The sequence below is a fragment of the Lithobates pipiens genome, unplaced genomic scaffold (assembly GCF_037356315.1).
Source record: "Lithobates pipiens isolate NorthernLeopardFrog02 unplaced genomic scaffold, aLitPip1_a1.2 Scaffold_13, whole genome shotgun sequence".
NCBI classification, from domain to species: Eukaryota; Metazoa; Chordata; class Amphibia; order Anura; family Ranidae; genus Lithobates; species Lithobates pipiens.
In genome coordinates, this window is record NW_027507718.1 from 100,596,925 (window position 1) to 100,610,691 (window position 13,767).

General features: G+C 40.9%; 1 protein-coding gene across 4 annotated transcripts in view; it reads left to right on the plus strand.

The window, feature by feature from the left end:
* The window catches only part of SUSD1 (sushi domain containing 1), a 321,740-nt gene that overhangs the window by 270,163 nt on the left and 37,810 nt on the right, over positions 1–13,767 (plus strand). For 3 of the 4 annotated variants that reach the window (XM_077475342.1, XM_077475344.1, XM_077475345.1), the window contains one exon: positions 3,195–3,288. The exons of the other annotated variant lie outside the window; for it this stretch is intronic. In XM_077475342.1, coding sequence (XP_077331468.1) covers positions 3,195–3,288 — 94 coding nt within the window. The remainder of the gene's footprint in view (positions 1–3,194; positions 3,289–13,767) is intronic. 4 annotated transcript variants of the gene reach the window in all.

Consider the following 13,767-nt stretch of genomic DNA (forward strand, 5'->3'; position numbering starts at 1 on the left):
AATGGGATGAATGGCTCTGAGCACAGTATTACAGGAAAAAGGCAAAGTACTTGACGAGGTACGCCAGATGGGACCTACTAATTTACACATAACCCTTTCAATGACGTGGTTGGCAGTGCAGCTAGAGAGAGCTATTTTGTATTAGTTTACTTTTTTTTTTCTTTCTTCATCTGTTTTGGGACATGTTTTAGTTTCCCTCTAACTTAATATGTTTGTTACCACGTTTGAGCCCTCCTTAGATAGGGGAGCAGTGAGGATGTCGGGTCCCTTGCAGTGATTCTTAATATATGTGTGTTGGATGTCAATGGCTATACAATGTCAAACTTCTATAAAATGTTGGAAATGTAACTAATATTACTGTTCATTGACTGTATACCTTTGTAATTACTCCATATGGTGCCTTAAGTTCTCATCAAAAAAAACTTTTGTGTATGAGGTACTGTACCTTGGGAGAATAAGAGCAAGCACAGTGATTGGAGAAGGAGAGAGCGAGAAAGTATTTTCTATATCCCATAGCAACCATGGAATGTGTCTGGGAGAGATGAGACATGAACTACTGGATTAGTGAAACCCAATAAAGGCTCAGCAGTACTGGTCTGAAAATGCTGCACACCTGGGAGTGGTGTGCTCAAAACATAAGCGTGCGGCGCGCCTGAAGTGTACAAGTGTCTGATTATGGAGTCAGTGGAGAGGAGCGAAGAGCAAGGCGTTAACAGTGTCATTCCAGCTCACTTCTAAGCCTGGGAGACCTGCCTTAATGTTGACTGTCAGCTCCCTGCCTAAAGTGGTGACACATCCGGCAATAAACCTTGCCCAGAAGTTCTACCTGCAAAAAAAAGAGAGAAGGGAAACATACCTTTCCCACTGCTCACCCACTCCATGCTGTAGTTTCTTCTGCTAGTTCGTACATCACTAAAGGATATACAAGCCAGAGGGGGAAGGAACAACAGTGTGTGGTGGTGTGTATGTGTAGGGAGGTGGTAGAAGATATTCTACACATCCGAAAAATTCAAATACCTCCAAAGTCTGTAGAACAGTGAAGCGGCAGCTTTTCAACACACAGGCCACTGCATGAGTTAAGTATATTGCCCCTCTGTTACAGGGTGCTGTGTTTGTTGATGTGACACTGTGGTGAGAGAAGTCACTTTAAGCCTGGGTTCACACTGTTGCGAACACAGACATTGCATGTGATTCTCACTGCATTGCTGTGCAGATCACAAGCAATGCCTGTGTGATGCAAATTCAGCCATACAGTTTGTATGGCTGAACTCGCATTGCATTCGCACGAAAATGCTGCAGGAACCTTTTTTTCCTGCACTGGAATCAGATCGCAAGGGCGTTCACACCTATGCAATCTGATTCTAGTTCGAATTCAGTTTGCACTGCAATCTGTGAACCGAGCTGGGGGTGTCATTAACTTTGTATTGACACACGCAATGGTTCACAGAGGGCGGTGTGAACTACCTGCGAGGGATATGTGATGCGGGAACCCGCACTGGAATCGCGCTGGTTCCCGCATGGCAATAGCGCAACAGTTAGGGCTAGCAGTTGTTGAGACAACATAGTTTCATAGTTAGTAAGGTTGAATAAAGACACCAGTCCATCCAGTTCAACCTGAGTGAGTGTCTACCCCTATCCCTGTACATTGCACACTCACATTGGTCCCTACCCTCAGGGAGCCCACAATCTAAAGTCCCCATTCATATATTAGGGCCAATTTTGGACAGAAGCCAATTAACCTACCTGCATGTCTTTGGATATAATGACAGCGGGGCGGTGCAGCTCTCGTTCTGGGACAACGTCATATGATGTTGTCCCAGAACGGACACTCTTGCGCACCCGCGTTTTTTTAACCATGTGATCGGCTGTATCCAATCACAGCCAGTCACATGTAAACAAGAAGATGCAGGTAATCGGCTCTCCTCGCCTCACACTGACAGAGTGTGAGGCGAGGAGAGCTGATCAGCAGCATCTCCTCACAGGGGACATCTAGGGATGTAATCAGGGCACTGATCATCAGTATTTTTTTTGTGACTGCGACAATATGGTGGACACATCGGACATTTTTGACACATTTTTGGGACCATTGTCATTTATACAGCAAATATTGCTATTTAAATGCATTGATTTCTGTGTAAATGACACTGGTGGTGAAGGAGTAAACCACTAGGGGGCAGTGTAGTGTCATGTATGACGTTATGTGTTGTTTTTTTTATTGTAGGGTGGCGTGGCCTGGCATGTGACATCACTGATCGTCCTTCCCTATAAAAGGGAAGAGACGATCGGTGACAGCCACACAGAGAAGCACGGGGAGAGGTTTGTTTACACAGACCTCTCCTCATTTTTCAGCTCTGTGACCCCGATTTCGGAGCACAGGACCGGGTCGGGAGCGCGCCTTCGGCTGGGCACTTGAATCTCGTACCGGTACGTGATTGTGCCCAGCTGTGCCATTCTGCCGACGTATATCGGCGTGAGGCGGACCTTAAGTGGTTAAATACCACCAAAAGAAAGAAGATGTGAAGAGGTGAAGAAAATTATAAAATATGTGTTTGGGTACAGTGTAGCATGACCGCGCAATTGTCATTCAAAGTGCGAGAGCGCTGAAAGCTGAAAAATGGCCTTGTAGGCAAGTGGTTAATCATTCACACAAACCAGAAACTGAGTTTCACACTCAAGAATCATAAGAGACATTCAAATGTTTGTCTTATTGGACAATAAAAAAAGACAACCTATCTGTGACCAGTAGCAGCATTCAGTGCTCAGCATGGAAAGGACCACAGCTTACTGAGCTGTATAAAATAAGCATGCTCAAATAAACTCTGCATACAAATAAATCTACTTAGAGTGAAACACAATTTCAAATAAACATTAGAAGAATGATGTTACTTATACAAACATCTATATACATCTTTAAACATGTAGATATAAGTTGATCTTACTGTTAAATAAACTTTCATACCAGTTCTATGTCAGTATCCCATTCGTTGAAATGTAGATAAACCCTGTCTGTTTAAATAATACCTGTGACATATTTTCTTCAAAATTAGCATGTTTTATTGTAACATATGTGAATATGACTACATTTTAGACATTAGATCTAGAAATATTTATCACATTTGATTGCATATGCTATTATTGTTTTTAGAGCATTTTCGGTAGTAGAAATAAGTGACCAAAGTGTTTGTTTCTTTCAGAGTTATCAACCAGTAGGCATCATATGACTGTAGTATTATTAGGATCAGTTGCATTAGCTTTCTTCATATTACTCATCTCCTACTCTATGGCTAGGTGAGTATTTTGTCCCTCTTACACACTTACCTCAACTAATGTGATTTAAAAGAGCATGATTGTTTTTATTTGGCAAATCGGTGCCTGTCTTCGGGCAAATATCTCCTAAACCGTGTAGGTTTAGGAGATATTTCTTGGACCTACAGGTAAGCCTTGATCTAGGCTTACCTGTAGGTCAAAGTGTGTTGTAAGGGTTTACAACCACTTTAACCTCCCTAGCGGTATGGTTAGTTCTGGTTTTAGGTGCTGAAAGCGGTACAATTATTTTGCATGGAAATTTGGCGTTTTATATTGTAGTCTTGTAATTCTTAGGAATAACTCTCTTAAATCTGTTCAAACCAGAGTCTAGCAGACATGCCGGGTATGATAAAGTTTATAATATAATAAAAAATAATAAAAAATATTCAGTAATGTAATCAAATCCAAAAACACTGAAATTTGCTCATTTGCAGAATTGTCGCTGTCATTAGATTTAGTGTTTGATGACGAATTTCCCCACAAATCGCTATTGTTCTATTCTGCAAGTGATTATAATTTATTATCACTGTTTTCTAGTTGATCTAAAATCACTTTTGACATAAAGGGACACTTTTTGGTTGCTATGGGCAATCTCCAAATTCCAGGCAGAAAAAACTGTATTTATAATATAAAAGTGCATGCAGGGCATTGCACAGACCACTAGGGACAAAGGGGGTGTGCAATTTTTTTATACAGTACTGTAATCTGTAATATTACAGTGCTGTGTGTGTTTTGTATATTTTAACTTTTTTGAATTTAGCGCCGATCTCCGCTCCCGTGCGCCGTAACGTCGCAGGGAACGGAGCTCGGCGGCATTCGGCCACTGTGTGAATCGAGCGGAGGACAGCTCGATCACACAGCACGGAGGACATCGCTGGATCCAGGGGACAAGGTAAGTAACTTGTCCCTGTGTCCAGCGATGCGATCCCGAGTCTGGCTCAGGGTTGCTTATGATAGTAAGGGTAGGTTAATGGTGGACCACCTTTAGTTCTCCCTCCTACCTTTCCCTGTATACAGATTTATATGAATCCAACCAAAAGTACCCTACGCGTGCCAAATGCTCCAAAGTAGCTCCTGCTTCTTTATTTTTGGGGCAGTGAGCCTCACGCGTTTGTGTACCTTGCATTTGGGCTATAAGGCACTGCAAAGAGCGTTATGCATTTTTGACTTGTTTCCTCTTTTTAATGTTTTATTTATTTTAGTTTTTAACTTTTATTTATTTTAGTTTTAGATTTAGAGTGGGGAATGCTTTCAAACTCTTTTTTTCTATGTGTCTCTTGATCTCAGCTGAGGTATTCTGCCTTTACTTCCTGTCCTACCTACAGTGACCCTGACAGCAATAAAAAACTAACACACAGTTATAAATCCTTTTCACTTTATCTATAACAGAAAACAAAATAAGATAACCTGGCATAATATTATAAGGAAGTGTTTAAAGGAATATATAGTACAGTAAACCTTGGATTGCAAGCATCATTTTTTCCAGAAACATGCTTGTAATCCAAAGCGCTTGTATATCAAAACAAATTTCCATATAAGAAATAATGGAAACTCAAATGATTCGTTCCACAACCATTAATTCATAGGTCCTTACGTTTATAGTCTATATAAAAAGATTATAGCAATGTGACCAGGTTATGTAACCATAAAATGTCCATCCACAAATGGAAGCCTCCACAAGGGGATTAGAAGCAAAATCCATCAGGCGCTACAGAGTATAAAAGAGAAGAGAGGCTCCTCTAAGTGTAGCAATATGGTTACATTTAATGAAGGTTCAACATTTAGCAACTCACATGGTGATTATTAACCTCCCTGGCGGTATGATTCAGTCCGGTTTTAGGTGCTGAAAGCGGTACAATTATTTTGCATGGGAGTTTGGCGTTTTATTTTGTAGTCCTGTAATTCTTAGGAATAACTCTTAAATCTGTTCAAACAAGAGTCTAGCAGACATCTCGGGTATGATAAAGTTTATAATATAATAAAGAATAATAAAAATTATTCAATAAAGTAATCAAATCCTAAAACACTGAAAAAGGGACACGTTTTGGTTGCTAAACAATCTCCAAATTCCAGGCAGAAAAAACAGTATTTATAATATAAAAGTGCATGCAGGGCACTGCACAGACCACTAGGGACAAAGGGGGTGTGTAATTTTTAATACAGTACTGTAATCTGTAAGATTACAGTGCTGTGTGTGTTTTGTGTCTTTTTACTTTTTTGAATTTGCCGCCATTCTCCGCTCCTGTGCGCCGTAACGTCGCAGGGAACGGAGCTCGGCGGCATTCGGCACTGTGTGAATCGCGCGGAGGACAGCTCGATCACACAGCACGGGGGACATTTCTGGATCCAGGAGACAAGGTAAGTAACTCTCCCCATGTCCTCCCCTGCATCCAGCGAAGTGATCCCGAGTCTGGCTCGGGGTTACCGCTCCTATCAGTAAAATCCTTACCCAAGCCAGACTCGGGATTACCGCTAGGGGGGTTAAAAGAGGTACATCTAAGTATGCAGGAATCTGGGGTAAAGCTGTCCACATAGACCAACCTTCAAACCGCCATCTCTCACCGCTGTCAGTCTGCAATCATGAGCGGAAAGACTACCCTGTAGTAGAGCGATCTGAAAGCGTGTCTTGAACCACTCATGGAGCGCAGAGTGAAAGGGATGATGTCAATGGCGGTGAGGAGGATGGTTTATGTAGACAGTTTTGACCCAGATTCCTGCATACTTAGATGTGCCTCTTTTAATCATCAACCATGCGAGTTGCTAAATGTTGTACCTTCATTAAATGTAACCATATTGCTACACTTAAAGGCGCCTCTCTTCTCTTTTATACTCAGTTGTGACATGATGCTACTTGTATATCAAGACATCGCTTGTATATAAAGTCAAAATTTATTAAAAGATTTTGCTTGTCTTGAAAAACTCTCTCAAACCAAGTTACTCTCCAACCAAGGTTGTATACATCTGCATTGTTCATACATTTTCTCAAACTGCAAGAAATTCCAATGTAAATTCCTTGCAACATTGGGAATGTTCTGTACACTGTTTGCGAAAGTCTGCTTATGTGATTGGCTCATTGCTTTTTGCAGAAGTCTGCACAGAGGCCAAAGTTAAATGACAACTGTTCTTTGCAGTAGGACTGACAATGGGAGAGAACCTGTTATCTTTTACTCAAGCCCATCCTACATGTCTCTGCAAATAGCAAAACATTAAGTGGTCATTCTGAGCCCCACCTTGCAGTCCTTAAATAGTAAATGCTTGAGTAGTGGAACAAGTTGTAATAATATGCAACATGATAGCACTGCTCTGTCATATAACGTTATATTATATGACTAAGCTTAGGTTTGATCAGACTTTTAAACCTGTGCTTTAAAGAAAGGGTAGGAGACTGGGAACAGAGCTAGTTCGAGATAGATCTTATTTCAATAATACATTTTATTTACCATATTTATTGGCCTATAACACGCACCGACATATAATACGCACCCCAAGTTTAGGAGGGAATTTTAAAGAAAAAAAACTTTTAGAAGATAAGTTTAAGGAAAAAAAACTTAAATTGAAATGCCCATTAATGCAGCCTTGTCAGTGTCATTTGCAGCCTTGCATTGCAGCCTTGTCAGTCATTTGCAGCCTTGTCAGTGCCTTTTGCAGGCTTGCCGTTTAAAAATGGCGCCACCGAGATACAGAGCGGATGTCCTGTGTATCTTGGCAACGCTCTGTAGCTCTCGCCCGTTCTCGGCGGCTTTCGGCTATTTTCGGCCGCACTCGGCCGTTCTCGGCGGCAATTGGCTGTTCAGCCACAGAGAACGGCCGAGTGCAGCCGAAAATAGCCAAAAGCCTCCAAGAATGGCAGAGAAGCTGACAATCAGAGGGGGATCGGCGTATAACACGCACCCACGATTTTCCCCTGATTTTAAGGGGAAAAAGTGCATGTTATACGCCAATAAATATGGTATATCCTTTGCTAGAAAGTTGTCACCTGAAATAGGTGTCCCCATGTGAAGGTGTCCATTCTATCACTGAGCAATGTAGGCTGACAATAGTTATATCCCTTTACTGCTCTTTTTTTTAGTTTTAGGTATACTTGAAATTGATATCTTATTGCCACATCTGGTGGGTGCAAGTTTTGTAGTTATGGAACCCTAAGCACAAGTATATTCTATCCAGTTTTCTACATTTAAGTGACAAAAGTCATGCAATAACTTTTTTTAACGTTTTAATAATTGTTCATAAGTTGTAAGACCTGGCTTTGCAAATATTGAAATTCATTGATAAATGAGTATTAGTAATCAAGGCTGTTTGATGAATACACCATTCACCAATACACCACCAAAATCAACTGGTATGTCTGCTAAAAAAAAAAAAAAAATGTGGACCCCATCTGCTGTTAGATAGCTACAGTAGTAAGTCAAGTATGCTTTAAAAATACATAGCAAAGCACACTAAACTCAGTAAGGGCAGAAAATGTTAGAACCCACCTTGCTATTGATTACATAATTTTAGCATTCTGATATGAAGGCTTTAATGCAATGTAACATTGAGGTTGATTGGTTGATTTAATAAAAGCAAATAGACTGTTCACTTTAAAAGGAAAGTTGCATTTTGCAAGGGAATTTTTCCTAGAGCTTAGTTAATGAAGTGAAGTTCTGCTGACTTTCATTATCCAGTCAAGTGCAAGCAAAATGCTGTTTTTTTATTTTATTATTATTTATTTATTTTCACTGCACATGATTGCAAACTGAAACTGGACCACATTTACTAAGCTCTGGGGGAATTTCCCTTGCAAAGTGTAATTTTTTTTGTGAAGTGAACAGGCTGTTTGCCTTTAGTAAATCAACCCTAGTGTCACTCAATAAGTGAAATAAGACACCACAAACTAAGTTTGAAGATCTCTGTAAAAGCCTACAGTGCCTTTTTAGTTGAGATGCATATAATATATAAATTGTTCACATGATACCCATATATCCTAAATGTGTGACTTTCCTTGCATTAATGTCATGTGATTGCTAAAACTATTGGTATGCTTTGTGGTATTTTCATGGAAATGTCACATTTTCCTTGCATTCCTAAGCGATTAAGTTTTCAAACATATTTTCAAACTTATAGAACAATTCATAATGCACACTTCTGTTAAGATAACAGTTTCTTTCTTCTAGTAATATGTTAACAAAAATTTGATTTTTCAGTTGCTGTCATCAAAGCCATGTTTACAGCTGCATGGGCTACATTTTATTTCTTTGCACTGTATTGCCAAAAAGAATTAAGTTTTCCTGGATATTTGGGTGCTTTGTCAGTCCATTCCTTTAAATAGACTGCCTTAACACAACGCCTGTTAACACAAGAAAAATGCACATTAACACACCAGGACACCAAGGTCTGAATGGTCAAAAATATAGAGTGAGTAGCGCTGGTCCACACACCAACATAAAATCTAGTGCATTAAATAAATATGTGCAATCAAACAATTATTAATATTACAAGTCTTATCCACAATGTTCGCTAATCATATCACATACACAATGTGCTATTATAAGAAAAAAATAAAAGAAAAAAAGTGCAAATGCATAAATATGTGCAAACAAATGCAAAATCAAAAAATAACATGAATTAAAGTGCTTAGAAAGTGCTATTATGTGCAAATAATTATATTTAACCTAATAACATTCTTTACATGCCAAAGTGATAGTCCACAAAGTTCCAGAAACAATAAACAGCATGGACCGAACTGCAATCTCAAAGTAGAGAAAAAAATGAAAAAAAAATATAATAAAAAAAAATCCTCTTCACATTGAAAAAAATCCAAGTGCTCCACCAAAAAGTGAATCCTTCACCACTCTCACTGGATCGAACTCACCAGATAGGTTGGCTAGTCAAATTTTAGGCCAGCATACACGCTCAATCTCTCCAGGTGGCTTCAGAGTTTGCTCCTATCTTAGTAACGGTATCAGTCAGAATCTTGTCTTACATATCATGACATTCAATGTGGAAGATAGGAAGGAGGCTTCCCTCGTGTAAAAACGTGCAACAGGCTTTATTTAAAATATATAAACATTCCACTCACATGTACATAATGTCAGTCTGACGCTAGGGAAAACATGCTCAGTTAGGTTAAATGTTCGCCTCCGGTCATTCCATGGACTGAGAGCCAGGATACGCGGTGACGTCAGCGTCCTTGCCCCGCCCTACAATTTACAATGAATGAGCATAATCACTTCCTTTGCAGGAAGAATTAAAATGATACCAAATAGTTCTCCAAGCTATCATAAAAGAAAGTAATAACTATAGAATTCCAAGCAGGAATCCCTGCCTCTGGACTAAGGACTTTATTAAGGGCAGAGTGATAGGCTAATATTTTTTTTTTTGCTGTAAGGGGGAAAAAATCTTTAAAAACAAAAAACATTAAGTCAAATGAGCTAATTCTGCATTTAAAGTTTAGCCATGGAAAGCTGTTTTTTTTTTTTATTACTATACAGGATTTATATAGCACCAGTAGTTTTCTCAGCGCCTTACAAAATGAAGGCAAACCTTTTCAATAGTATTATAAAAATGTTAACAGAGCATTTTATCATAATTGATATTTCAATTGTAAAAATTGGTGGCTATGTTATTTTACTTTTTTAGCCTAAGATTATTGTCAACAAGTATAAAAAATACCTATTTATCATGGCAGATATTCAGTGTCCTTGTTACTTTCTGTGAGTTGAACTGAGGGCACAGTGTTTTCTTCTTCGGTAAACTAATAATCCCCCATGCCATAGAGATGAGCAAAGACAGACATGCTTGAAGTCAAGCCTGGGTGGCAATCATGGCTCCCTTCTTAGATACAGTTGAATGAGTGATTGAAGCCACCCAGGGACAAGGAGTGTGTTATTTGCAGGATTATCAGGTGAAAATAAAGGAAAAAAATTTAAAGAGAAATCTAATGCAACCACTTCATCTAGTATTCGTAAGCTGCAATATACTACAATTTTGTTTTTGGGTTTAAACATGCCTTAAGTTTGCATAGTTTTTTTTAGAATCACAGTAGAAGTTAGCTGAATGGGTCTAGGTTTCGTTGACTACCAACAGTTACAACTAAAGTTTTTAGTATTAGCTAAACTTTTAACCTTCTTCCTTCCTTTATGTAACCTCTAAAATATGACTTTATCTCCTAACACAGTAACCCCCACAACCTGTAGCAGCCCCTACAACCGCCTTTCATAAAGAGGAGCTCCAGTCTACCCCCCCCCCCCCCCAAAAAAAAAAAATTAAAAGTCAGCAGCTATATTTACTGCTGAAAATCAATAAAAGAAACAGTCTTTCTACTAACCACCAGTGTAATGGGGCCCTCTTCTCATTGACCATCAGCTTACAGAATCACTATAATTTTCACAGTATTTCTGCATTTTGTTTATGGCTTTTATTATTTTTCTTAAGAATAAAGGTTTTTATTGAGCAAGAGAAGGCAACAATGGAAGTTAATACAGTATTGCCATATTTTTCAATAACAGCAAATCTGTATACAAATTCAAACTACATAGAAATTGTAACCAAGTAAAAAATAAAGAGATATACACATTCTTTTCGTATAGATTTAAAGATTACAGGTTTTAAAATGTACAACCAACTGCTGTACCCAACACAGGCAGGGTTATGCCGCATACACACAACTGGACTTTTCGAAGGACTAGGTTCGGCGATCTTTCCGACGGACTTTCAGCGGAGTTCCGACGGACTTTCCGAATGAACGGACTTGGCCACACACAATCACACCAAAGTCCGACGGATTCGAACGTGATGACGTACGACCGGACTAGAATAAGGAAGGTTCATAGCCAGTAGCCAATACCTGCCCTAGCGTCGGTTTTTGTTCGTTGGACTGGCATACACATGAACGGATTTCTCGGTCCGGCGGAGTTCCAGTGGGAAAATTTAAAACATGTTCTATTTCTAAAGTCCGCTGGATTTTTGGCAAGCAAAGGTCTGATGAAGCCCACACAGGATCGAATTGTCCGACGGACTTGTTCCGTCGGATCTTTTCTGTCAAAAAGTCCAGTCGTGTGTACGTGGCATTAGAGTTTCCTGTTGAAATAAAAAAAGGAGAAAAGGAAAAAAAGAGAGAAAATGTCACTGAGAGAGGGAAGGGGGGACAGAGGGTATCAGGCAGGGGCGTAACTATAGGGGGTGCAGCAGTCGCGACCACAACTGGGCCCTGTGATGCAGGGGGCCCATGCAGCCCCCTCTACATATGGCCGGCAGCATAGGCAGCTAGGGGTACCAGTGCACCATGCACACGGGTGGCTGGAGGTGGAAGGTGACTAGCAGAGATGACTATCGCACTGGCTGCTCTTTAGTTGTGCATTCCCCGCATGACCTGGGTCCTCGGCCGGCTCCTCAGAGTACCCCTTTCCTGCTCCATGCATTGGCGCTCAGTCCGATGTCTGTTCTCCCCAGCCAGAGTCCCACCCCTCCCCCGAGTCCGGCCCACACTGCACTACATACTTCTCCCGGGTAAACAAACTTTAAGCACACAGATGCAGTGCAGCCCTATGAGAGCCCCCCAGAGGACACTGCAGGCTTGTCTGCCAGCCCCCCTCCTCCCCCGTCATACACAGATGATGAAAGGTCTTTCTGGGAGATATGCTGTTTGCCCGTCCAGCACACTGGATGGAGCCCAGGCCAACATGGATGAGTGCACGGCCTACAGCTTGGTCATGGTGAGTGAGAGGACCCCATCCCCCACACACCATTACATACCCCCTCCATCTCCCCCTGGGGACAGGTACCCCTTCTCATGTGGGGACAGGGACCCCCACCTCCCCTGGGGACAGGGACCCCTTCTCACCTGGGGGCAGTAACTTCATCTGCCCTGGAGAAAAGGACCTCATCTCTTCTGGGGACGGGGACCCCATCCTGCCTAGGGACAGTCCCCCGATGGGGCACCTAAAATTAAAAATTAAATAATAAAAAAAAACTACTGATACCAGTGGTGGAACTACAAGCCTCACAAAGGTCCTGTGACCATGCACTGGAGTTCCACCACTGGACTCGGAGGGAAGGGCCCTGGCTGGGGTTCAGGGGGGCCCTTCATGGTTAGTTACGCCACTGGTAACAGGAATTCACCTGTTAGGGGGATCACCGGTATACCGCGTTTCCCCGAGAATAAGACCTAGCGCTATTTTCCAGCAGGGCTGGAATATAAGCCCTACCCCGAAAATAAGCCCTAGTTTAAAATGCTTGTAAAATCCTATAATCCACTCTATTACAGTAGAATATAATGTACAATGTGTGTGTTTCTATAATATAATTGTGGGGATGAGAGTTCTGGCAGGTCACAGAAGTGCAGAGCGGCTCTATAATGAAGGTATTTGGCACAATTATATTACAGAAACGCACACATTGTACATTATATACTACTGTAATAGAGTGGATTATAGAATTTTACAAGCATTTTAACTCGGTTCACACTGGGGATTCCTGTCAGGCAGGGAGAGAGAGGGGGAGAGAAAACAGCACATTACCTGGTAAGACCTACCCCGAAAGTAAGCCCTACTGTGTCTTTTACTGACATAATTAATATAAGACCAGGGCTTATTTTCAGGGAAACATGGTAGGTTTGTAAATGTAACAGGGAACCATGTATGGTAAAGATCAAACTGGCATGATTTAATTTAGTCTGTCCAGATCCTGAAAGGTCATTCACCCTGTTGTCAGGATGTTATAAGCATCAGAATATTTGAACTGAAACCAAGCAGACTATGTTTTGCGGATGTTATCTGAGGTTTCATTAGCTATGGCAAGCATTTCTTCTAACTCAAAAATATGATTTACTGTATGGGCCCATTCTCTGACTGAGGGAACTTTTGACAGTTTCCAGTATTTGGGCATCAGGGCTTTAGGAGATGTTTAGTCTGGGATCCTTTATATCTCCCTGGGGGAAAGTTGGAGATATGTAAAAGGCAACAAGCTGGGGAAGCTTAATTTTAGTCTCAGTGATGCGAATGATCAGATCACAGATTTTACTCCAATAAGAGGTTATCTTAGGACAGCTCCATCAGATATGAAGCATGTCTCCCTTTGCCTTCCCGCATCTCTGGCCTTTATTATTGTTTATTTACTGGTATGAATATTAATAGGGATGTCAAATATGCAAAGCATTCCACTTTTCTTACTCTTTTCTTATTCGTGTTTCAGCTCACTGCTTATATTATGGTACCGTGAGCTGTAAATATAGCAATTATTAACAGGGGTTCCCTGAGACCTGAAAATTATTTCCAAGGGTTCTTTCATGTTAAAAAGTTTGAGAAAGGCTGCTCTAGAGCAATAGTTCTCAACCACCAGGTCACTACCCAGCTTTGGCCCACAGTTTCCCTCTTTCCAGACTGTCAAACTGCCCCCCAACCAGCCATATTACTTTTGGGCATCACTGCCCTACCTGTAATTATCTAGCCTGGACCTACAGGCTTTGGGTGTAGATTATACCAG